We start from the raw sequence: 26,573 nt of genomic DNA on the forward strand, positions 1-26,573 counted from the left end.
ATTATTTTTTTCTGGTCTCATGTGACTGCGGATGAAATTTCACTTTCAAACATCTTTGCTAACAAGCTGCTAATAAAAGGTGAAATTATGACAGGGCTGGAGGGTTCCTTTAATAAGGCACGACTCTGACCAGGCCTGAGTATGACACGTTGTTGCTCTCAGCTGCCTGCTGGTCTAGAGCCAGAGCTTCACTTTCGCTTCTTCTTACCTATTACAGTGTAATCTTACCTGTTACAAATGGCCAGATGTTGGCTAACTGAGAAACGAGAAGGCAAAGCCTAACGTCCGTACACACAGGGACTGGGAAGTATGTGTGTGTTGGTTTTGAAGGTAGCCCTGCCTCCCGCAAGCAGCACTCTCGTGGCAGGATTTGAACACGTCTCTCTGCCACTCTGGAACCCGGGTCCCACAAACCTAAGGGAAGCTTTGCGAATCTTAGAAAATAGGGCCATTCCTTCTTACCCTGGTGTAATTCAGATGAAGTCCAGGAAATGTGGTCTTTCATTTAATTCATTTCACCAAGTCACACTAACACTTGGTAATTACACCCCCCCCCAAATCAGCACCCTGCTCATCGATGTTTAATTTAGCATCCCATAAACTTGTCTCCTGAAATTTCACTCCTGCGCTCAACACTCCTACTTGTCTAACACCTTTTTTCTCCTTTGCTTCTTACTTTCTTGATATGACTAGTGCATATTATCTCTTCTACTTTGTCACTTGAAACTCTTGTTCGATTATGTAAACCAAAAAAATAGGGCACGACTCATTTTGAAATTCTTTTTTTCGGTCTTTTTGTAACCTTAGATTTCTTAATGAAAATTTCCATTCTTCTTCAGCCCCGGATGCTTGTCTGTAGCATTTCATTCCCTTCTGTATTGTAGGAGTTTTTAAGTCATCAAAGGAACAGCACGCAATTCTTATTGAGGATAATTTGTGATGTGTCATTGATCTTTCTAATTATCGTCGCGTTTATTGGGTACCTGCTATGTGCTATGTCATTTCAAATTGTTTTGGAGGTACAGAAATTATGCTATTTTAGAGAAAAAAGAGTTTGTACTGCTGGGTGACTCATATGAATTCACCCATTGGGTGACTCAGTATGATACGTTTTTGGGGTTAAAATTTATGATGTGAATTCTGCACCTTGCCTTGCCACTATTTCAATGTCTAATCACCAACAAAGGAGGAATTTTTCTGTTTCTATCATTGCCTTAAAGTGAGAATTATGAATGAGATAAGAAAATGCAGATCAAATCCCCCTTCAACAATGAACATTAAGAGAACATCTGTGTGTAACAAACTCTTCCATGTTCTAGCTGATAACCTATTTATTACAAATTTCCACATACATTTTTGCTATAACAAAGAAATAAGGATGTTTATTGGGATTTCCTGGAATCTAGTAATTTAAAATATTCTTTGTTTGATTTAATGTAGATGCCCAGACTGATTTGAAGTGGGGCACCTTGTCAGCAAACATAACAGATCACTTTTTTTCAGTATTTTCCTCCTAGGATTTGTCATTTTTATATGTACAAGAGTCAAATATTGGCAATTTCATATGGCTCCATCTAATTACCTTTCAGACAAGAGGGACAACGTTTTATGCAAAAGGCAAAAGGTCCATAAAAAAAGAAAACTGGCTTTGATGTGCTTATTTTAAATTTTATATTCATAAATTAAAAATATTTCTCTATAATGAACCCCAGTTGGGACACACAGTTCTTTGTAGTTACAGCTTTCCATGGGTCGCTTGTGTCCCATTCAGATGGGCCTCTTTCCAGTTAAGGCAACAGAGGCCAGCTTTTATCCTTAGCTGTGTTCACTAACTTGATTAACTGGAAGTCACTATTTGACTAATTTTCCACTGTCAGCTCATTCACATTTTAACGGGCACTGGGAGTTTGGATTAATCTTTCTGTGTGTGGTAGAGACACAATTCAACCCTCTCCTACCACTGGCCTACATAGTTTCCTGCCTTCTTTTCAAATTAGCTATAATTTTGATTTTGGTGAGTTGGTGAAGATGTTTTATATCCAGTCTTAGTGCCGAATTTCGCAGACTGACTTTATCTGGGGTGCGGGTGTCCGGCGGAGCACTATGTAGCAGGGCGCCCCATCGCTGTCCCTTTGAGTTACACGCTACAGGCTCCTGTCCCAGGTGGACGCTGGCCTCCTTTCATGGACGGAGGGCTCTCAGGCAGCACCTCCGGGTGCTGGAGAGCTGCAGCTGTGGGCCCGTTACTCCCCGCTGCTCCTGATGGCTTCTGCCACCGACTTCACCTGGGCCTTCTCTACTGGGGCTGCCCCTCAGAGGCTGATGGATGTCCGAATAGAATACGGTCACACATGGCAAGAATTTTTATTTATGATGTATTTTCTTTTATTTACATTTGTTTTGTACTGTTTTTGGTATCGAGTTTGAACACTCTCTCTACCCTGGTTGCACACCTGTTCTAGAAAAGCTGTAAACAACATTGTACTTTCCTGTACAAACCGCCTGTCGAAGTCAAAGCTTGCTGTTCTCAGCCCAGTAATTACCTTCTCGGTGTAGACTTAACGCAAGAGAAAATTCTACTTTATCATAATATAATAAATAAAAGACATTAGGTAATTAGTAGTGCTGGTATATTTCTGAAATGCTAAACAGACAAACAATAAACTGTGAACTTAATCACATGAGTTCTTATACAGTTTCAAGACAAGAAAATTAGAGCTCTCAGCTACAGTCATTTTGATAATCACATTGGATCTGCATTATTTATTAGTTATTACATGCTCAAGTGATTCAAGGTTGTACAATGCCTAAAATCATTCCAAAGCAAGCACACCTTTTGTCTTTTTAATTCTGACTGGATTACACAAGGCATCTATTTGTATTTAGTTAAATTGCTAAATTTATTTCACACATTTCATGAAAGAGACATCAGCCATTCTCTTGATTTCCAACCAGACTAGCTTTTTAAACACAATCCCCTGTAAGGGAGTAATTTGCCAGCTCTTTTTGATATAAAAGCTATGCAAACCTTCAGCCAGATTTCTCAATGCCTTTGGTTCCCTGGCAAATTGCTAGTACCATCAGAATCCTCTCGGAAGACCCAGGAATTCTGGAAAGAGTAGCTTGTAGAGGCACAAAGGACAGTTAGAACCTCAGTTCCTACCAACAGCTTTCAAATGTGGATGTTTTCCCTTTCTTTTTTGCTGTCTGGTTACTCACCTTTCATTTTTAGATATATTCTTGACAGTATGCTCTTCCTTCCCTACCTCCCACCCTTGGTTCAATTCCTAAATGTTTTCTGGAATTTTATGAAAAGCATGCAGCTTGAGGAATTTTGGTTGATTTGGCTTTAATTGTTATTATGATTTTTTTGGAGGAGGGGAGTTTACAGAATTGACTAAAACCAGCTGAGAACCAAGAAGCAACCCTTTTTCAGATCAAGAACCCGTCTGTTTAGTCTTGGAGCTTGTGTGACTTTTAGGGCAATTTCTCTGTTATATTTTGTACGAAGAAAGAAAGTTCTTAAATATCAGTTATTCATTTGCATCAACCAACGAAATGTAAAAATAAGGATTAGTTACTTTAATTTGCTGCTAAATGATAAGTAGGTTTGGCTTTATTCATGTCACTGTAAAAACTAAATAATAAAGTATTCACACCAAGCGTGAATTTTTTTTTGCCAGCAAAAGTTAAAACATCAAAGAAACCTCTTTCAAATACTAACAAATTTACTTACAAACACCTATATTTATTATTTCATAAATAGGCGCAACAGGTTCCATAAAAAAAGATTAAATACAGACACAGTATGAAGAAACAATAATACAGAGCCATATGTAAAGGTTATAATTTAGCTGTTTCCAATCTGTTTCTGCATCTAATAAAATACCAGGTAAGCATTTGGCAGTTTTATACATAAAAGGACTTAAATGACATTTACTAACCATTACACAAAAAGTGATACAAAAAGCAATTTTTCTGCAGTACAAAATAAATGTGTTTGCGCTTCCCTTAACACTAGTTTCTTTTTGTCTGATTAATGAGACAAAGCCAATTTGTTTTTAAATTAAAATCATTTGGGAATACGTGTTTTCTTTTCAAATATTTTGAAAATATAGAACTATCAGTCAGTTGTTTTAAAAATGAAGTAAAAATATGAATGTTTGCCAATTTAACCCCTATTGTGAAATCAATAAACTGGAATGAGCCAGTTTCAAATTACAATTTAGCTACAAAAACATTCACATTTTATACTCTAGGAGAGTGTGACATAGATGCTATTTACAAACTTGCTATGACTGCTACATCAAGCCATTTAAAAAGTCTTTAGTAGTTTCATATAAACACCCATTATGAAAACCAATGGAAAATCCAGGACTTTTATCCGAGACATCTACAGTTGCTAAGGCAGTTACTATAGCGCAGCACTTCACAGCAAAAAACCAACATAAAATCTGAATGGTCCAAATTTCCTTCAGGGAAGAAGAAAAACAATGTCCATAAAGGATTAAAAAAATAATAAAGAAGCATGACTATTTCTTCCAGAGTGGGTGACCCACAAGCTCAAATGGTCCTAAGTGCTTAGCAACTCGTATTTTCTAATAAAATGGGGAGCTGCCTTGACTGGACAAAGCAACCCCCGGTGAAGACTTCCCTGAATTTCTCAGTGGAAAGGAGAGGTGTTCAGATTTTCAGGTAAGGTACAGTGCTTTGTCCCGCTGCATGGCCCTGTGCGAAGAGAAACAGACAAAGGACGTCCTGTTAGACACAAGGGGGCGCGACAGGTGGCCAGGGGGGCGCCAGTCTACCTGCTGCAGCTTGAAGGGTGGGGAAGTTGGGTCCCGGGAAAGCGCACTATTAGTTAGCCTACGTCTAACGCGAACCGGGCTCGACCAGCATTTATTCTTGGAATAAACGGCCTGAGCATGTGTGGAGCGGTGTCCTCTGCTTGCAGGAGCGCGGGGCCGCTGCGGGGATGCTTTGGAAAGCGGGGCGGAAGGCCGGCGTGTGCGGGCCGGGGACGGGCGCGAGGGCGCTGTGCCGCGGCGGCCGCCAGGGGGCGCGCCGGCCCTTACCCGCTGCTGCAGTAGTCCTGACTCCAGTCCACGGGCGCGGCGGCCGGGTTCCTGCACCCCGAGCGCGCGTACTCCATCGCCTGGGTGACCGCTTGTGCACTTGTAGATGTGGGATTGATTATAGTCTGATAGTCCGGCGGAAGAGTAAATCCCTGAAAGGGAAAGCGGTGCACAAATAAGGATCAAAGTGCCTTTTTTTTTTTTTTTAAGGGGAAATGCACCTAAATATTTAGCCGGTGTTTGCAAACACATCACAGCTTCTTGCCTGCGTCTCTGCAAGGGCCAGCTATCCAAAGGGCACAGAAAACTTAAGACAAAGGTAGAATAGAAGTGCCTACAGCCCCCTTCTACTTACGCTTCCTTCATTTAACCATTTGTTAGAAAACCTTTAATTATACTCAAGAGGGTAAATTGAATTAAAAAACAATTTAAAATAGAGGGAAGCCAATTCAATCCAAACAAAGCGGAAAAGACCTAACCCTCTGAAAGTTTATGTTTTCTGTCAAGCCGAAGGATACATTAATCGTTAATTCCCCAGAATATGCAACAGAATCTTTCTCTGAAGGATTCAGACAGCAGGTGGCTGAGTGTTTTATTAGGCTACACCTATTCACATATTGTTCTCAAAACCCCTTTTTCTTCATTCAGTCACAAAGGGACCATCTGCCTCTTCTTTTATTTGTACTTTTTTCTCAGCTAAAAAATTTCAACCAAAGCTTTTTACAGTCGTTGGATTAATATAGGAAAGAAGATTCAAAATAACTTGCCATCGGAAAACACAGAGAAGGAAGAGTGTAAGACAGAGCAAATAATTTTAATTGAAAAGGCTATTAACTGGCAAATAATAATCAGACTTTGGGAAGATTCTTTTAATACACTGGTATGGTGAAATGTTGACTTTTAATCCTTGCAAAGCTATTAAAAATTCAAGGACAGAATCTCTGAAGTATATATTTATATCTGGTAAACAAAAAGCTTTATACACTATGATTTATTTTTAGCTTATCTGGTGAATTCAAGAGCAGCATCAGCAAGCTTTTCTGGAAATGACCAAAAAAGCAACTTAATTAATCTTGTGGTTGTGTCTTTCTACAGTTGGATTTCATACATGGTTTTTAACCACTTAAAAATAAAGATATTTAAAAATGAACCATTCTCCATTTACTTGATGGGAGCTTTCAAAGGCATAATGTTGTTGAGTTTTTACATTTTTTTCTTTATTTAACTCAGCAGAATGGTCAGAGGGTTAATTTCTAACTAAAGATATTTCCTTAGACTTCTATGTATGAATATTCTTTGAGACATTCAATGTCCCCTTTTACTCAAAGACACCTATTATCAAAAGTCCTCAATTCTCGATATTGGCTTTAAGATACTAATTTATTTTCTGTTCAAATAAGAAAGACTTCAAGCCAATGTCCACACTAACTCCCACCAAAGCTGTGGATGAAAGAAAAAACTGAATAACTGGAAACGAATCATTGAAAAGTAGAAAAGTTAGCCAGCCTGGTTAGTTGACCTCACACAGACGGAAAGGAATAGAATGTTTCCTAAACTAACAACTGGCTTAGACAGTGTTTGCAGCTCAAGCTAGAAATGTTTGCCAAAATAGCAAGGTGAAAAGTAGAGGTATAGCTGGTTGTGGGCTCGCCAGTCCTTTCCAGGCTGATTTCCTCTCTCCAGAGGCCCCTGCCCGCCCCGACCCCCACCTGTCATGCAGAGTCCCACTGGCTTCCGTGAAGTGCATTCATTTCGTTACGGTCCCATAATGTTGTCTTTATGGACCCATTGTCCAGCATTCTTGACTTTCCCCCCCCTACAGGCTAGTGTGGTGCTGGGCAAACAGCAGGGAAAAGCTCCTAGAGTGAGGAGCCTGGTGTTGGCTTCTATCTCAGCCTCTGTCCTAAGGGCTGGGCAAGGACTTGCAGCTCAGAGTGCTTGCCTTGCTTCCTGGAAAGATATTCTCAGGGAGTGGCCCATAGTAGTAGCTCAATAAATCATGTTTTCCAACAATTACAGTTTAACACAGAATAGTTGAAGTTACTGTTGGAAAGGCACGAGATGTATCAATGAGTAAACACTAGAACTTTCCTCCCTCTTTAATGTAAAACTCTCCATATTGAATTTTCGCACAATCGACAAAATGTAGCCTGAAAGTAAACGACTCCCAAAAATAGAGCAGTTGAAAAATATCTCGAGTTAGTTGGTAGTTGAAAAATACTTCGAGTTAGTTGAAAGTATGGAAACATATGAAAAAGAAAAAAAATAAATAAAACCAAACCAAACCACTTCCACCCAAACCCACACAATCAACAACAAAAACCACCATTGCTTTTCTTCCCACCCAATGAAAATAGTTCCTCAAGGTTGGGCAGAGAACATCAGGAGAACATTAATTTTTAAGTTATTAGTTTAAGATTAAATGGGTAGCTTCAATTTATAAAACCAAAATTAGCCCCAGCCGGGTCGCTCCTTTGGTTAGAGTGTTGTCCTGAAAGGCCAAGATTGCGGGTTCGAGCCCCAGTCGGGGCCCATACAGGGAGCAACCGGAGCATGCCAATGGGCGGGCCAACAAAATCAATGTCCTTCTCTTTCTCCTTTCCTCTCTCTCTCTCAAAATCAATAATAAAATAAAATAAAGCAAAACAAAACCAAAATTATGTGCTACCTGTAAAGTTCAAAGTTTTAAAATTCAGCTAACTTCAATCCCTAAATTTCAGATCACTAATATTAAAACAAGAAAGGACCAACAAAAATACAAGCAAAACCCGAAGTAACATCATTTTACTTGCTTTCAATTTAGAAAAGGAAGCATTCTCCTGAACGCTATAGAGAGAGATGCTGAGGTCAAACCTAGAGCTAAGAACATTTTTATTATTGATGTAAATATGAAACAACAATGATGATGTAAATTTCTGAAAAATGTGGGCTTAGGCAGTCTAATTAAACGAGACTGAATATTTTGCATTTTAATGCTCAAGAGAAAAATCACCAACTGTTTTGTAACATGCCTGGAATTTTAAATTTCATTTTCTGGTGCCAGATTGAAATAAAAATAGGAAACATGATAAAGATTAATTTGATGTCAGAAGGGACATTTGCCCTTTAATTAGATTTCTGTAGCCTTAGCAGTTTTTTTTGTGCCACTGTAGCAAGTCCTAAAGAGCCTGCAGCACAACCAAACACTGATCCTCACATCCACGTTTTACTGGGAACTAATTTCATTTCCTGCCTGTCTGGAGAGGTATTTTCAACAGGCATCAATGTTTTTGTCTTCACAACTGATTTATTCATCAATCTCAATGTGATTTTTTTTAAACCTTTAAATTACACCCAAATCCTAAAGAAGCTGTTTATTACACAAGGAAATTGAAAATCTGTCTGTGTGATATCATACAAAGATTATTTTCTTAAGGTTATAAAGGAAGTTGACAGATATTAATGATTTTTTTTCTCTTGACCTCATTCGACAATATAGAGAACAGAAAGAAAGGAAGAAAACTAGACCAAAATAAGCTGGTCTATGGGTTTAGTGTATAAAATATTATTCTAGAAAAAAATGAAACTATTATTCCTGGTGGGCTATGCAATCATTTTGTAGGATACATTCATTTTCAAAAGGATAATAAAATAGCTAAAGTAATACTGAAATATGAGCTATTATTTTAAAAATACAGTAGCCATTAACTTTCTGTTTCTTTCTTTCTCTGTTTCTTTGATGTTTGAATATGTGAACAGGGCTCCCATACCCAGGAAGCAAACACCTTGAGGATAAAGGTGGTTTGGATGGTGCATCAAACAGATGTAATTTCATCCACAGCCTGGCTCTGCCACCACAAGCTAAGGACCAATTTTGATGACTTGGACATTGGCCCTTACACACTGTTATGACTGCAGTAAATTGAGTGACATCAAGAGGTGATGGACTCTTTGATCCTGATTTTAGGATTACCAACTTCTTGGGGCTGCCAGTTCTTTAACCCGAAGGATCACACTCCAATTATCCGCCCATGAATCTGACCTGATCTCCATCACTCTCCCTTTTTTCACCAGGCTCCCACCGGCGGCCTTTCCATGTCCTGGACCAGCCACACTCCTCCCCAGCTTGCTCCTTCCAGCCCGGAGCCTTTTTCCTTGCTGCTGCTCTCTTGGCATTTCCCCCTCACCCTTCCCACCTTCCAGGATTGATGGCTGCCTCTTCTTCCTATTCTCCTGGTGTCTGTGTCAGCCCTTCATGGGGCCTTACTTATTGCAGCTAAAGGCTCTGTCAACCCTGCACACACCCTGCCGCTGGTCCTCCTCTTTTATTTTTGTCCATGAGATTTTACTAACTCATCTGTTTATCTTATTACCACTCGCTACCCATCCAACTCTGATATGAGATCCATGGGGGCAGAGGTCTCGTTACCTGTTCTCAAGGATCATTCCATTTCCAGAGCCTAGACAGTGTCTGGCACATGTTAGGGGTTTTATTAATATTTTTGGAATAAATAAAAGTTTTAAAAACTTCCAAGGAAAAAAATAAAAAACACACAAAAAAACTCCCAGGGAATTGAGATTCTACAAACTACCTCATTTCTTCTAATATTTAAACACTTTTAGTATTCATTTAAAAACATTCTCTCATTTGTCCATTCAGCATTATTTTATTGACTACCTAACATGATCAAGGCATTGCTAAAAGTGATTTTAGTCACTGTAGTCCTTCAGGTTCCACTTTGGGTCCATGCCATTTTGTCTTTTATTATTAATGTAAGTTGAAATCAGGTCCTACCATCTTGGTAAGAACACTTTTTGAGACACACTAATAGAACTGACTTAAAGATTGATGAGTAACTTATCCAGTGTAATCTGTTCTATTTTATTTCCTATTCAGATCTCTGGAGTTTTCACATGTGGCCTTATGTAATTCTGAAATGTTGAAAACTATTCAGGGTCATGACCAGCTCATCTAAGGTGTTTGCATGTATAAAAAATGGAACCATCTCTAATTGGATAAATTAGAAAAAAAGGTGTCCTCTCTGGACAGTGCTCTAGTCCTCAACTTGAGGGGACTGTGACTTCCATATTCTTTCCTCTGAGAAGAAATAGCCCCGTATTACAGCACTGTGCCCAAAACGTGGGCCCTGAGTTGGCAGCAGGCCCCCTTAGGCAGGAGTCAATCCACACAACTGAAGGTTGTGTCCCTCAGACTATTAATTCTTCATGCAAACACTATTGGTTCATTAAAATGCAAGGACACTCAGACACGTCCCTTTTATTGTGAGTGATGTCTGATGGAAAGAGTGGAAATTTGACCCTATGAGTATCAGGTGCTGACCACAAACACCACAGCAGAGAAGGCAAGACGGTGGAAATCGGCTTTCCTGAGTCTTCTCCCCTAGTAGGGACCAAGGAAGACTTCAGTTACGCTCTCCATAGCCATGTTAATCTTAGAACTAACTAGAATTTAAAGACCCTCCAAATTCTAATGTGATACAGATTTTCTGATATAAAACTGGTAATAGTCTATATTCTACAAAAATGATTAAGAGTGAGAGGCAGCGGGTCTAGCATTTAATAAGAATTCAGGCTCTGATTTGTGAATAGCCCAGAATGTGAATTCCAGCTCTGACCTTATGGACACATTATTCAACTCTTCCAACCTGAATTTTCTCACCTGTAGAATGAAGATAATGCTAGTGGTACCTACATTATACATTTTCTGAAATTAAGGATAAGATATGGAAACGTTAAGGTCTGTTATTGTCAGCTCTCAGAAATTCTGTCTTTAATGTATAAAATAAAAATGAATTGAGATTAATTATTTTGATTCCTCTTTCTGCTTCCTTGCCACCCCATCATAGGCCAAAGAGAAATTGCTCTTTTTCTGACAGAAAAAAAGAAACACATGTGCAATAGAAGCCAAAATGGTGACCATACAGTGGAAATGTCTAATCTCAAAAAAAGACCAAATCGGTTAGGGAGAGGGCCCAACACAAGCCCAGCCTGCAAAGATCTAAAAAATAAATTGATTAGGAAAAGGGCTTAGCACAAGCCCATGGCAAATTAAAAAACTGATCAGCTTAAAAGGCCCAAAATAATATAATCAAAGCTTGACAAAGGCCTGTCTCTTTCTATAACACACGTTCTTGTGCTCGTGGGCTTGCTCACACATTCTCTTTAACAGCCATGCAGGCCTAGCAGCCTTGTGGGCTGAAGAGTGAACAGCAAGCCTGGCTCCCAATGCAGGCCCCGCAGCCACGTAGACTCAAACACAGGCCTGGGTACAACACAACACACAGAACAGCCAAAAACAGAGACAAAGTAGCCAAATGGGGACAGAGACTACACTGGACTAAACTTTGAGATGGACTGAACCGATGACACAGGATTTCTAATTCTAGACTTACTGAAGACAAGACTGGACTTCTTCCACAGCAAGGTGGATGGAAATAAGACACCTGAAACCTGCGGATAGTCTTTTATTTCCACCCTAACAAATCTTACCACTACACCTTATCCTCTCATATATGGGTCCCCCCAAATGTTTTTCTTGTGACTCCATGGAAAAAGACCGAAGGGACCCCGTTTCCACCGGCAACACAACTACAGACTCAAATTCCACAGAGGCCTAGATATCAATTCTACAAGGAGGCTATGCTTACGTATTTGACTATGGCTCTGGAAACAATAGCGTAATTAGATTATAAAAGTGAGATAAATTTGATATTATTTGTAGGTTTTACCTTGATCTATTTTTTAATACAAGTTTTTAGGATTTTTAAATGCTTTATGCTCAGTTTATTGTACACCATTTGCTCCTCATTTTCAAATTTTAAAATATAACCAAAACCCCAAAGGAAAGCAATTTCTAAGAAAAGTTAAGCTAAGATTGCACACAAATGGTTTCAATAATTGGGGAGTGGGTAGGGAGCTTTCCAAACCTCTTACGTTTTCTAATGCATGCAGAAGCCAGGTATCCATTTTAAAATAAAACTCTGGTTAAAATGTTCATTTCTTAAGGCTTTTAAGGTTGCACCCATTGATACTTCTGACCAGAAACAGTGGGCCCGATTTCATTTTGCAGCATTTATTGGACTCAACAGTCATACCAATCAGGACTTCCCCATATCTGAACAATATTTTTAAAAATTATAGAGTTCTCAATCCCAGAGAGATCTTTAGTAGCAGTTGGCATCTCAAAAGAACAAATGTACTTTACTCAAGCAGAAAACAAGGGTGATTAGGAAGGTGAAGGGAAATGGGTGTCATGAGAAGGAAACCAGTGATTATGAGAAGAGGCAACTATCAATTACTGTGATTGTATAATGCTGCCAAACTCTCCACCTGTAAATTACGTTTTTCAGAAAGCAGATATTTGTTGAATATCTTCAATTCTCTCTCCACCTAAATAGAAGAGAAAGCACAGGTCCCCCTCATTTACTTGATAAAACAGCCCCCCCCCCCAGCATTTCTGAAGAGGAGCCCAGAGCGCGAGCACGTACCTGCTGCATGGTGGGTGAGTGTAAGGCAGACTGGACCTGCATGGGGAGCTGGCTCCCAAGGGGCTGCTGCAGGGCGAGCGGCTGGTGCTGCTGCATGTTGAGATGCTGGTGAAGAGGTGGGCTGATCTGGAGGGGAGGGGGGGGGGACACGGCCATGTTTGCTATAGAGACAGTCACTGGCATTTGGTTGTTGGGCTTGGGGGCTATGCTCCGGGGGAGACTGGGGTGCATGGCAGTTAGGTGAGGATTCATTCCCGGTTGTTGGTGATAGTGGGAACTTAGGTACAGAGCTGAGTGGGCCTGGTTGGGCCCATGGAACACTGACGGCTTTGAGTTGATTAGCTGAGGAGGTTGAGATGTCTTAACATCCACAGGTTCACTGTAGCTCTGTTGACAAAACAAACAAGAGCAGAGTTAAGAGACGGACAGACAAGGTGTTGACGTCCATGAGCAAGATGCTCTGTGAGTTTACAGGTGAACTTCCACACGAATCAACACCCTTTACCATTCTTGACTCTCTTATCTAAGGACTCGGCCAGCATTATTTGCAAGACTGAGGTTCTTCTATCTGTGTTATGAAATTTAAATCAATCTATGGTGACATTTTTTTTTTTCTCTGTCTAAACACGAAGCCCCTAACTTGTTGGCTTTTCTCAGCATCCAAATAAAGAGAAGATCAGGGTGGGAGGGATGCCATCACGGTCCTAATAGGAAATACGCTTGTAGCTCACTTTGAAAGTAATTCAGTGCTGGAGTTCTTCTATTGATTATATGTTTAGTTTTTTCTTTTTTTCTTTTTGTATTCTCAAAGAGCCTTGGCCTAGATATTTGCACAAAGAAATCAAAGCCGGTTGATGGAAATGGATATGGAAGCAAAGAGTTCTAAAATACCTTTCAGGAGTCATATAAAGCCACATTAATATATCTTCAAAGTAACCATAGAACTCATCTTGATTTTTAAAGAAGTTTGTGATGAATTGTCCCCCATAATGAACTGGATAAAAATAATCTCTCTTAGAAATTTTAGACTTCATCACAAATGAATATAATTTTGCCCTAATTTTTTTCATACCTTCATATGGCCATTTCCTAATAATCTTTTAATTGCCTTAAAAAACGAGGCACATCAGTGGACGTTGAAAGGAATCAGGAATTAACCCCGAGGCATTTCTTTTGGGCATGAACTTGCTTCCTACTTTTGCTGAGAGGAAGAGGCTGGTAGAATAAACGGTGAAAGGTGAAACCAGCTGGAGAAAGAAAATTCTAAAACGTCCTGTCGGAGAAAAAAGTCATTTTGTCAAAACAAGGTCTGGAGGATGCACATAAGCTCTTATTCTGCGACCTCGGTGTCACGCTTGTTTGGTGTATGAGTCAGAATGAGCTCCTCGTTGCTGCGGGCAATGCAGGGTCCTGTGAGTTCCTCCTGCTCTGTGCAGCCCCGTAACCGAGTCCCGATAGGCAGGCTGGTTCATCGCACACGAAGGCCTGAAACTCAGCGTGGGGCATCATGTAGGCCTACTATGTTGCTAGCTGCACAGCTCGTTTTTCCCCAAGAATGTAGGGAAATTAAATGAAAACCACAGTAAGAACGATGCTGCATGCATGTGCTGACTCTGAGGTTAAGTGGACCACTGCCCCACATGCTGTCTCTATAGAAGAGACCCTACCGACATCTGTAAAAACATGCCAGACGCGGCAAGCTGGGGCACCGTGAGGCTGAATACTCCATGCAGAGTATACAGTAAGGTGTCCCCAAAGAGCCCAAGTCTCTCCAAAGAACCCTCTCATTACTTCTCCCTGTGTCAACGTTGAGGCAGTCTTGTGAAACAGGAAAGGACACCCAGACTCTCTGTCTTCTGGAATGACATTAAAAATGTCAAAAATTGTCCACAAACATTTTCAAGGGGAGGTTTGAGCCCAAAGCAGCGATATTAAACCTAGCACCTACAAGGTACTTTCTATTAAAAAATTAAGTCCATTTTTTTGCTCCCACTTAAAATTTTTATTGTTGATGCGCAGAGCAAGTCAAGGAAAAGGTCAACCAGGTTAACTCAGGCCGTGTGAAGAGCAACTGGCTCCACAGCAGAATAGCATGTGCTGCAGTGATATGCCTCAAAAATCATTCCACATACGCCAAGACGATTGTGTGTTCACTGTGTGTCTGTGTGTTTAAGTCATCGGGGAAAGTGTTTTCATTGTGTTTGCATTCCCTCTTCTACTGCAGAGGGGCTAATTTCATATTTAGTCACATACTGTGTCACCATCATTCAGGAGAGAGACGATTTCACAATGAGCAGAGAGCTGTAACACTTAATACTTGTAAGTGCTTTTTTAGTTTTTGCTTTATAGATGTTTTTAATTCAAAGAGAAGAAAAATCACTCATATTTACCATACTCTCAAAACTATGAAATATTGTAATTATAAAATGTTTTTGTTTTATCTCTATAGCCAATAATTCCTTCATCATCTAGGGATATGGTGTATAAAGCACCAGATATGTAGCCTGAACTCACACATGCACCTGTGTGCATGTAAACCAAGTGTACAGAAGTACATACGACATGTTGTTCAGACATAATCATATAATCATCCCAAGAATTACAACAATGTAATTAAATAAATATATATTTTTAAGTTAAGGAAACATAAGGAAGTATACCTGTGCTACACTTACACTAGAAATGACTTAGCAAGCAGTGGATGGCCAGTTCTGGCAAGCAGTTCTAGGTACAACACCCAGTTCACACCCTGACACACACAGTATCCAAACTGTTTAGAAGGGGGTTTGTGGAAAAATAAATATCTTAAGAAACAAGGTTCCATGATAAAATGTGTGTGGAAACAGCACTGGGTTACATAGATTAAGTGGGAGCCTTACAGCAGGACTTCTCAGGACCTTCACTGTGCTAATGTCTGTTGTGAACCTACAAGTGAGAACCACAAAAGTCTTTTCTCAATGGGTCACTTTCTGGCAATAGTCTTCAATGAGAAATATAAGTGCGGAAGAAGTAATAAACTACACATACATATTTAAAATGGCAACTAGGTCATACATTTCAATTTTAATAGTCATATTTCTTGCCTTGAATAAACTGATTTTTATTGCCTCAAAATGCACAGTTAAATTACATACATCCAGGTACAATATTAGAATAATTGTTGTTTCATGTTTCCTGGAATACTATCTGCACAGTGAATTTCACATTCTAGGCTAAGGATGGTGACAGTTTCTTGAAGGATTTAGGAAGTTGTTAGCTTCCCAATTACAGCCTAGAAGAGCTAAGGGGTGGACATGTTAATAGTTTTCCTCGGTGCTGAACTCAAAATAGACAATGAACCAAATTCTCCTGAGTTTCACTTTTTACGTAATAGCTTATGGTCCACCCTATAGATAGATGCTAGATAGATGTAGAGAGAAATATAGATTGATAGATAAATAGAAATAGATTGTAATCTAATTTGAGAGACTTTGCTGCCAACCTTTTCTCTTGGTAAACACAAAACATTTAGTCTATTCAGCCATTTCTTTTGTCATTTATCTTCTCCAGACGAAGGCATGTAAAGATCAGTAATGCTAAACCAAATAGCAGTAACTTTCAGTCACTAGAAGGAACATGGAAAAATGGACTGAACAGATTTCTAAAAGTAGTGCTTTAGACCACACTTGAAACATCATTTGTAACATAGAGGGAGAAAGAATTCGGGGAAGTTACAGGATTTCTCTTTACTTTCCAAAACACTTAACGCAACAAGTCTAGCCATGTGACTGCAGGAGGCAGGCACCCCGTATTCTCTCTTTAAAATGAAGTCCTCTATTTTTGGACCCCAATCCATCAAGGAAAGGATCTTTTATATGACAGCGACGGGAATCTCTGCGTCCCATGCCTCTGACATGATGCCGAATACGCAGAGAACACCATCATGTTTGTTGAATGACTGAATGACTATGTCATTCCTCTTCCCAAGGGGTGAGGAAAGAGCTGAAGTCTTAGAAAACTTACAGAATATCAGCTTGAAGGGATGAGAAATGATCACCCTTAGCTCTGTCCCTCCATTAGGTGCCCTGCCCTGACCGAATCCGGATTTGGGGTGAATGCAGGCAGCAGGGAAGTTTACTCTGCTCCACTCATATTTTGAGAATTTGCATCTTTTTGTAAAGATCCATTCACTTAGACAGGGAAAAAAACCCTATTTCTAGCTTCATTTCTGATTAATTCTTATTCAGACTAATACAACAGACCGTCTATTAATTACAGAGCTATTTTATTATTTTGGAGGATGGGGAGAATAAGTTCATTTTCCATAGCAAAGTGCCGCGAATTCATAATCTGATTAAATGGGAAAATGAAGAAATCATAAATTTAATATACTCTGACTCTCATTTTCTTCCAATTAAACTATGAAAGCAAGGCTACAAATTTGCAAATTAATTATATTGTATATGAAGATCTCTCTACCTATCATTCATAACTTAGAACTATTTTCTCATGCAGACTAAATAATTTTAAATTGTTTCTATTTTCAAATACATTAACCACTTCTATTTTAGTGGTGTGTGCTTTGTGCAGGCGACCTGAAAAATGTGATTTTTACTACTGTACACACAACTGAAAATCAACCCTTAAATCAGACATTTTAAGGCAGCAACTGTGTTCTTGCTATTGGTTTTGAATAAGTTCTATTTCCTGTTTGCTTTTGGACCCCAGATCCTGAAAGATGTTCTCTATAAGCGAAATGAGGGTGCATGTGTGGCAAGAGAGACCTCTGGATCTTCTCAGGAGAATCTTCCACAAGAGATACGACTCTATAAACCTTAAGATACTTCTTATTAACCGACTTATTGATTATCCAAGATAGTTTCGATCCCATTTACTTTGTATAATGAAGGTAACACTGCAGAATGTATCAATGGCCCTCTTCTGGGATGATAAATGCTATAAAAGTAAAAAAATTGACAAAGCAATTTTTATTTAAAATAACAAAGTGTAAACATAAGTCATAAAACTCAGTGGAAGCAACAATATAGGAGTTGCTGAACCAAAGCAGATTAATCGTCCATCTAATTTGATTCTTGTTTTCAGTACTGACCAATACTTGGCACACTGGAAATTAAGCAAAATTTATGCACCGACTCAACTGTGCATTGTTAGTTCTAGATGGAAAATTCTTTTTGGTCCTTGCAGGTGATTAACTCGCACCCTGAAGCGTACGATTTTATTATCTTTAAATCACAATCTGGGTTTACAGAGCTGCAAATTTTCTGTTAACAGTCATAAAGTGGCCCATCCCATTTTCAAATTCAGACTCAGTATTTGTCTCCATGGCATGAATTCTATAAGTTACTTCATCCTGTAAAAAGAAATCATGTCTTTTGTTTTGAATTTGCTACCCCTTAATTGAACTGAGCATTGGGATTCTTTACTACTGGTCATGGCAACAGAGAACTTTCATAATTTAATTCAATACTGTCCTATACTGTACATTAAAACCCCAGCTTCTATTGTCCTCTATAAATGTTGGCACAAGGTAGAAACAAAATGTCCTATCTTGTGTGTGACCTTAAAGTTATGAATCTGATAACCGTCGTTTAACGAACCAGACCATAATCACCCAAATGTTGTCCCCTCCAGGTTGGCACCTCTAAGAAGGTGGAAAGTTCTTTCAATAAATGCTGCTTTTACCTGGACTATCTGAGGACTTCCTACTGGAATTGTCTTCAGAGCCTGCGGGACACTGTTTTACATATCCTCAGACAACTCTTTGTCTTTTGATGGAGAATTTGATGTTGGAAACAGCTAATAGTTACTCGAAGCCAAGTCTTTGGATTACATTTGAGTGATGTTTGGGGAAAAGAATGAGGTGTGAAAACAATGTAAAAAGATTGACTTTCTAAAGTGGCTCATAAACTTGTCCTGATGGCGGTTCTAAAAGAGGAGTTTCAAGAGTCTTTTGAACTCAGGGAGCAATAATAAAATAAGTTTGTAGCCTCCCAAGGTGACTACTTTGAATGCAACACTCATTTTGGGAATATAAATTCTGGTCTATGTGGTAAAATGAAACTAGTTCCAATTGCTTTATAGTTATACATTGTTTTCAACGTAATGATTTAGATCCACGTCTATGGAAAAACTATATATCCTTAAGCTTTACTTAACAGGCCAACCCCAAATGACCTTAAATAGCATGTAAAATTGCTCCAGCCAGGAAGCCCTGGCCTTCATAGCAGCATATACTCTTGGCCCTCGGACTATTCTTAGTCTCTCCTGACTACAAAGACTCATAAAGACCATTTCAATTAAGAAACCTGTGCAGATGAGTTTTAAACTATCTAGACAATCTCTTATCTTTATAAAAGAATGTATCCTGAAACAAATTTTTCTTATTTTAATGTCACTTTAAAAATTTATTTATATCAAAGCAGCCTGGCAGACAAATTGAAAATATGAGCCAGCTGAATTTTCAATCATGCAAAACTTCTCCTAGTTCTTTGCACACTTACCAATAACATTAAAATAAAATTAATAATAGTAATGATAAAATACCTGGTATTTATTAAGTGTTTCCAGTGTTCAGGATCCCAAATTATGCAGCTAATATAGTTTCTTATTTTATCCTCATGGAAAGCCTATGACATATGTCCTGTTATTTTCTCTATTTAACACATGAGTAAACCGAGACTTAAAACAGCTGAATAACTTGCATGAAGACGTGCAGTTAGGATGTGGGAAACCTGGAATTTGAACCCACATCCACCTGCTCTCCATGCCTGTGGACCTTTTGCCCTCTGAAGACTCAGTGTGATATTAGTGGCACTTTCAAGGTCCCCTGATGTTTCCCCTGACACCCTGTGGAAGCACAGAGGTTGAAGATACCTTAGAGATCTCCTACAATCCTTATCTGTAAACCTTTGTTTCCTGCTTTCAAGTTTCTCTATGGAAAGAAACTGTTTACCCAAATAATTCAAGATCCTCTGTTCAGGTTAAATTCCTCTCTAGTTTGAAATGGCATCTTTTTTTGTGGTTCTAGAGTCAGGGAAAATGAGGCACCAGTAATCACTGTCCTGTGTCTAATGCCTGTCATGGGCTTGAATGTGCCTAAGTCTTTGTTTTTCAGGCTTAGAAATTTCAAATTGTCTGCCCTTCACCTTTCAGTCACTTAAAATTATTTTAATTTTAATTTTTCAACTATAGTTAGCACACACTATTGTATTAGTTTCATGTGTACAACAAAGTGATTAGGCACTTATATACTGTGCACAGTGCTCACCTCAGTAAGTCTAGTGCCCACCTGGCAGCGTACATAGTGATTACAATGCTATCAGCTATATTCCCTGTGCTGTGCTTTACATCCCGGAGGCTATTTTTATAACTGGCAATATGCACATCTTAATCCCTTCAGTTTTCCACCCATCCCCTAATCTCCTTCCCATCTGGCAACCATCGATTTGTTCTTTGTCTCTCTGAGTTTGTTTCTGTTTTGTTTCTTAATTTATTTTGTGTCTTTAGATTCCACATGTAAGTGAAATTGTATGGTATTTGTCTTTCTCTGTCTGACTTATTTCACTTAGCAAAATTTCTGTCGCTTTTATGGCTTTTTCTTCTGAAACTTGTCCAACTTCCCTCTTTAAATTACAGAGCCCCGAATTGGATAAATTATTCCAGAGTCCAGCCGGTGCTGTGTTTGGACACTCTGCGCTCCTGTTCCTGTGCCCTCCAGCTCCGATGTGTTTGCGCAGCAAAGCGTGGCCCGTGGCTGGGCGGGCTTGGCGCAGGCTCCGCATGGCAGGCGAGGCACCTGCACAGCTGGAAGAGCTTGGTCCAGAGCGCTGCTTTCTCAACTTTCTGCAGGCCCCGGATTCCTCTGAGGGTCTCCATCTGGCCTCTGGTGCCAGGGGTGGGGGCCGAAAGTGGGCAGCCTTCTACCCCCAGCCTCATTAAAGCCAGAGCAGCTTTACTCTTACTGTCTAATATGTAGAGCTGGCATAGAATTTTATTGGAGATAACAAGAGGTCATAGTTCTAAAGATATAAATATTTGACAATCACTTAGGATAGAGAAAACCTACAAACTTTGTAACAAGACAGTGAGGAGTCTGGGTCGTCAGTCAGCCACTGCCAGCCTCTCCTTACTGTGGGCAAGTCATTTAATCTCCTCGCCTCGAGACTGTCTAGAAAATGGGTCTAAATCTTACATTGTAGGGTTATTGTGATGATTAGTAGGAATTTATATAAAATGTCTAGCACTGTGTGTGACATGTAGAAGCTGCTTAATAGCAAGACACTATCTGTATTTGTGTTACTACTGGAAAAAATTCAGTGCCCTTCTGAGAATGTGTCAGTATTATCATTTTGATGTATGACAGAATATTCATTTACTGTGACAGAGCTTTTTTATTTTTGGTAGATTTCTATTTTATTCAAGCCTGGAGTCATGTTAATTAATTTGCTGAATTGGATGGTATACAGTAGATTTAAACTAGAATATAACATGAAATATTGAAGGGAGACGGGCACTGTTAATCTTATGACTCAGTTTCATAGGTGGAGCCAGTGTTCACCGGCTGTTTCTATTTTTGATTATGTTCCGTAAGAAGCAGCTAATTTTAGACTGTACTTTCAAACCTTTCAAGTATCATGAAACATTTTCCTTTGATGTGCTGTATTCATCTTGGTGCTCTCAGCACCTAGCCCTGTGCCTGACATGGAACAGGTGTCACGCAGCCCTGGGCGGACGCAGACTGTGGCCTGGACTGGAAGCCGCAAGAAGGAGCAGATTTGAGTTGGCCGCAGATTAGTGAGGGGAAGAGCTATGGGCCTAGGAAGGCAAAGTCTTATTTGATAGAACAAATGCACTGCATAGAAAGCAGGTACCAAAATATGTAGCTCTGGCAGAGTAAAGCAAGAACTTAGGAAAATGGACATGATGATCTCTGGCTAACAGAGTGTTTCATTGGCCAAAGTGACCTCAGAGGCGAGAGTCAATGCGCCACCGTGACTTGTGGTGCAGGGGTTAAAAACTCAGGTCAAGCAGCATGGCCCAGCACAAGGACTGAGAGCGGAGTAGGTCAACTCTGAGCTCGGGCACTTGTACCCTGTGTGATACTTTTCCTCTTTAGTGAAATGTTGGTAATCAAGCCAGCTTACAGGGATAAGGTGTGGGGACTGAGGAAACTCATTCACATAAAGTGATCTTTTAAAAGTATAAACCCAATCATGCCATCCCTACTGAAACCCAGTCGGTGGCTTCCCTTTGACTGAATAAACCCAGTTCCTTTGAGTGTCCTGCAAGGCCTTTGTGACTTGGCCCCTGCCCATCTTCCCAGCTTCCCCTGTCACTCAGCTCCAGCCACACTGACCTCTCATTTCCGGGAGACACTTTTGTCCCCTGAGCCTTTGCATCTGCTGCAGGCTCTCCTCCAGCTTCCTCTGGGCCTGCAGTTCCTATCTTCCTTTGGCTCTCAACTCCCATGTCACCTCTTCAAAGAGGGCTTTGCAGTTCACCCTATCAAACCCCTTGTTTATTTCCTTCAGAATGTTTAGATTCTCAAAGATCTTGGTCATTTACTAGTTTACGTTTTCACTGTTGGTCTCCCAGACGAAAGAGAAAATTCCTTAAGTAGAGGGGCCCACCTGCCTGTTCTGCATTATGTCCTGAGCCTGGCACAGTGCTTGGCACAGACCACATGCCCAGGGGCATCTGCCGAATGAATGCATGACGTAGTGAATGGGAACGAATCGGAGCTTGGCTGGTGCACTGTGAGCACTTGAAATTGTACCTATCAGTATCGTGTAGCGTTTTATGATTGCACTTTTAAATCTTTTGGAATAGGAAAATAATTTATAACATATTAAAAAAATTACAACGTAGAAAAAATATATGCCTAAATATAAATTATTATTTTTCTTGTTACAATTTAAAATGGAAAAAATGGTTTCTTTTGATTTCACTTATATGCGGTATCTAAAAAAACACAAAACGAATGAATAAAACAGGAACAGACTCATAGATACAGAGAACAAGCTGATGGTTACTAAAAGGGAGGGGTATGGGGGATGGGGAAAGTAAATAAATAAATTAAAAAAAAAATAAAGGAACTAAGTACTGTACATGTCTGAACAGTCACATAAAAAAAACATAAAATGGAAAATAAATGAATTTTTACAAGTTTCTATGGGAGGGTAGGCTGGTACATTTTCTGTACATGCCTGAAAAGTTATACTGCAAATATCCACTCACATCAGAGGGCATTTTTCTAACCTGGAAAGGGTGTTTGTAACTTTCCTTCAATCTGTATACACACAATACATAGTTGTACATAAATAGACATTCAACAGTTCCAGCAGAATTCCTACTGCCAAAAAAAAGGCAACGTCAGAATAAGCTGTAAAAATGCACTTGGTTTTTTAAATGTAGAAATGGCAATTCGAGGCATTTATACAAATTGCCCTATACTGAGGTTGCAACTTTGAGAATGAATGGTAAGAAAAGCTGCAGCTAAGAGCAAATCTGAGGACACCTGTTTTGAAAGCAAAGGCTTAGTCAGTATTATAGCATTATGGCAATCTGCATAGCATTAACCAGAGTGCTTTGTATTGGGATTGAGACTTTATGTATTGATTCTCCTGGATGTAAAATGCTTCAACTAACACTTTATTTAAAATGCTCAAAAAGAAATTTATCTTGGATGAAATCTTATTTCATTTTTTTTAAGTCCCCCTTACATTTTGGACATATTATTCTGAATAATATCAGTGTGACTAATTAACCCAATGGCTGAATGGATTTAATATTTTGTACCTTATTTTTTTTGCTATAATTTTATACACATTCTTTGAATTCTATAAATATAAAGAAATGTGAGATGGTATCAGCAGAAAACATAAATAGCTTCAAAAGGAGTTAGATAAATTAGAGTGCGAGATCCATGGTGAGAGAGTACAGGAGAGCTAGACATTTTAAGATTAAATAATCAATATTAAGTTTTCCCACAATGTCATGCCTTAGAAGTGGAATATAAAGTTGTGTTAGACCCCAGGCACACTGAAATTTTTTATCCACGTGTATTTGTGCTCTCTTTTCTGTTCTGCATCAGTATATTCAGCATATATTTTTTCCTCTATATAAAAACTAATTTATATAATTACTTTGGAGTTGTTAGAAGGGTAATGAATATTTGTAGATAACAGAAAAAGCACTCTTTGTGGGTGAATAAAATAAAGTCCAGAGCCCCAAGTCACACTGAGCCAAGTAACAGCTAGATTTGGACTTGAGAAGACATAGTATCAAACGTCTATAAATACCGCCCTGTGTTGCTGAGGTTGCCTCCCTGAGAAATCTATAAAGGGAAATACATCTTTAATAACCTGAGACCAAATAGTCTACTCTTGAGTATTTGTAACAGAAAGGACTAGTGTTTAAGATATTTAAAGCACAAAATATTTTTAAGTGGCATTTTCAATTTCAAATGAAGTAATGCATTTTTTGGGGGGTGGCATGGGGAGTGGGGAGACCGGCTTACATCCTAATGATGCTGTAATGAGGCTAGAATTTGACAGTTGGCATCTCCTCAGCAAAGGTCAACTGGACGGGGTACGAAGGAGGAGGCAGCTTAAGAGTGGGAGGCAGAGAAATAGAAAGTTGGCTCAGGATTAAGAATTCGCTGTGACTAATCCACAAAACCAATAATCCACAGGTGGACAATATTGCACAGAAGGCCCAAAGGATGCTGCTCCAGTCTTTTAGGCATGAACAAATATTTCCATAACATATAGCTATATAGCTTTGTTTAGGATTTACATTTTTTTCCAACAAAGAAGATTGTGCAGAAATGCTAAAGTGATCTTTTATGCTTTTAAATGACCATCACATTCTGCAATAAAATGGCCACAATCCGACACAATACCACACAATAGCACGTTACCTTGGATACAAGGCTGGCTCTGTATGCTGCTAGTTGCTTCAGGTACTCTTTCTTTGCAGCCTCGGTTTTCTTTTTATAGACCTGTAACAACAACAAAGAGTCTTAAATTAGAAAGTGCATCTGCTTTTGTTTCCAGAGAGGTGCAATGCAGAATGATAATTGCGCACACACACATGCACACTCACACACATAAACACACAATTATATAATAATATAGCTTTTCAAAGATTGTCTTCTCTTACTGAAACAGATTTTTAAGAAGTATGGCAATGGGCTAGATAAGAAGCAGATTACCAATAATAAAAATTTCCATTTTATGTAAAGCATATGAAAGGATTTATCTGGTTTACTTTGAGAGTGGAGGTAGTTGGTTTAGAAAGATACGATGGATGAAGGTTCCCAGGGAAACCACATACGAGTAAAGAAGCCATTCACATTTATATATGAGCAGATAATTCTACAGTGCATTCAAACCCTGATATATATGTTCCATGCTAAATATAAAAACAAGGACAGAGTTCAGTGATGACCAATGATGTCCAACAAGTAAATCAAAGGTATCGGAATTGTCAGGTTCATCACTATTTTAAACTTTTGGTCTTGAGGTTCTATTTCAAAGACTCAGGAGTTGGCAATGGCAGTCAACGACACATTTGGGAGTGGAAAGGGACCCTGAGGGGCTGAGGACTGCGTGCAGGCCATGCCCTGCAGCCTGCCCTGGCCACGTCCTTTCCAATGAAAACACTGGATGACATGGATCTGCGGACTCTCCATTGTGAAAAGGTAAAAATGTTCAGAAATGAATTTCAGTTTACAGAAGTTTTCAGTTTTCCAAGGGAATCATCTTGAAAATAAAAGTAAAATCATTTTAAATTGAGCAAAAGTACTGAAAAACAACTTGCTGCTATGCTAAAGGTCACATCACTGAGTTAAACGGAAAGGAGTCATTAGAGTCGAAAATGAAAGATTAGCAAAGTGAACACACATGCTTGTCTGCTACCATTATGTCAATTCCTTCAAGCCTTGAGAGCCCTTTTTTTTTTTACAATCTTTTGAAATAAGCCTTAAAGAACAAAATATTTTTCATCATTTACTGTGTAAATAGAAGTGTATTTTTTATCAACAACTGTTTTAAATTTCCCACATCTTGCATTTTACAGCAGGGAAGGAGGCTTGGCTAATATTTTGTAATGCTGAGCTCCAAAAACAGACACAGATTAAGTACTAAAAAGTGGCTTTGGAATTAGTCAGAGGAGTTAAATATAAATTATGTCTAAAGACCAAATATCTGCCAAAGTCGGCAGCAGAGGTCAATTTATGGTTTTTAATGCCGAAGGTGGGTATGCTGAGCTTAGTCCCCAACTGTGAAATTCAAGATGAGAGAAATATTATTTACTCATGAATATTTTAATTAAAGCAGAACATTTTACTTAAGGTAAACAAATGACTGACCTTGTCAACAGAGTTATAGACCCTATGAAATAAATGTGCTACTCCTTTGTTTCTTTTAGGGAGATCTTCTGCCTAGACTTTTATTCTTGGCATTTTGATGTAATGAAAGGAAATTTTAATAAGGTAATTAAGAATTCATACAATATTACCATATAATCATTGTGCCATCTTTACTAAATATGAGACTCAAAAGACTTAAAGTCTGTTTGTTTTTTAAATAATAAAACCGACAAACCCTTTGGTTTAAGTATGAGAGTATTCTAAATTTACTGAGCTAATTATTGGAAGTCAAATTCAGATTCTGTTTTGGAAATTCGCACATGGAAACAAATAACGCTAGGGTACAGCAAATGCCTTTGAATAATATGACCCATGGTATATGACAGGCCTCGCTTTAGCCACAATTAGAAACACAAAACTCTTCTGCTTTTTATTGATTTCTTTTTACCTTGAGAGATTGCTGTTTCTTGTCTTTTCTTTGACCATCTTCTCCAAGACACAATTTATAATTAATGAGCTTAAATGGACAATGTTTATATATACTTTAAATACCTTAAACATATTTCTAGAGGATTTCCCTTCCACACAGATAGAAATCCTATTCAAGACTTTAAAACAAATATTTAGTAAATACCGTAT

General features: G+C 39.0%; 1 protein-coding gene across 1 annotated transcript in view; it reads right to left on the reverse strand.

Annotated features, from left to right (window-relative positions):
• Positions 1-2,348: 2,348 nt before the first annotated feature.
• The window catches only part of TOX (thymocyte selection associated high mobility group box), a 271,796-nt gene continuing 247,571 nt past the window's right edge, over positions 2,349-26,573 (reverse strand). Inside the window, exons 6-9 of the mRNA XM_081117403.1 lie at positions 24,483-24,563; positions 12,563-12,949; positions 5,076-5,227; positions 2,349-4,728 (exon numbers count right to left, since the gene is read on the reverse strand). Coding sequence (XP_080973529.1) covers positions 4,692-4,728; positions 5,076-5,227; positions 12,563-12,949; positions 24,483-24,563 — 657 coding nt within the window. The 3' untranslated portion in view covers positions 2,349-4,691. The remainder of the gene's footprint in view (positions 4,729-5,075; positions 5,228-12,562; positions 12,950-24,482; positions 24,564-26,573) is intronic.

This window comes from Miniopterus schreibersii (genome assembly GCF_964146895.1).
Source record: "Miniopterus schreibersii genome assembly, chromosome: 17".
Taxonomy (NCBI): domain Eukaryota; kingdom Metazoa; phylum Chordata; class Mammalia; order Chiroptera; family Miniopteridae; genus Miniopterus; species Miniopterus schreibersii.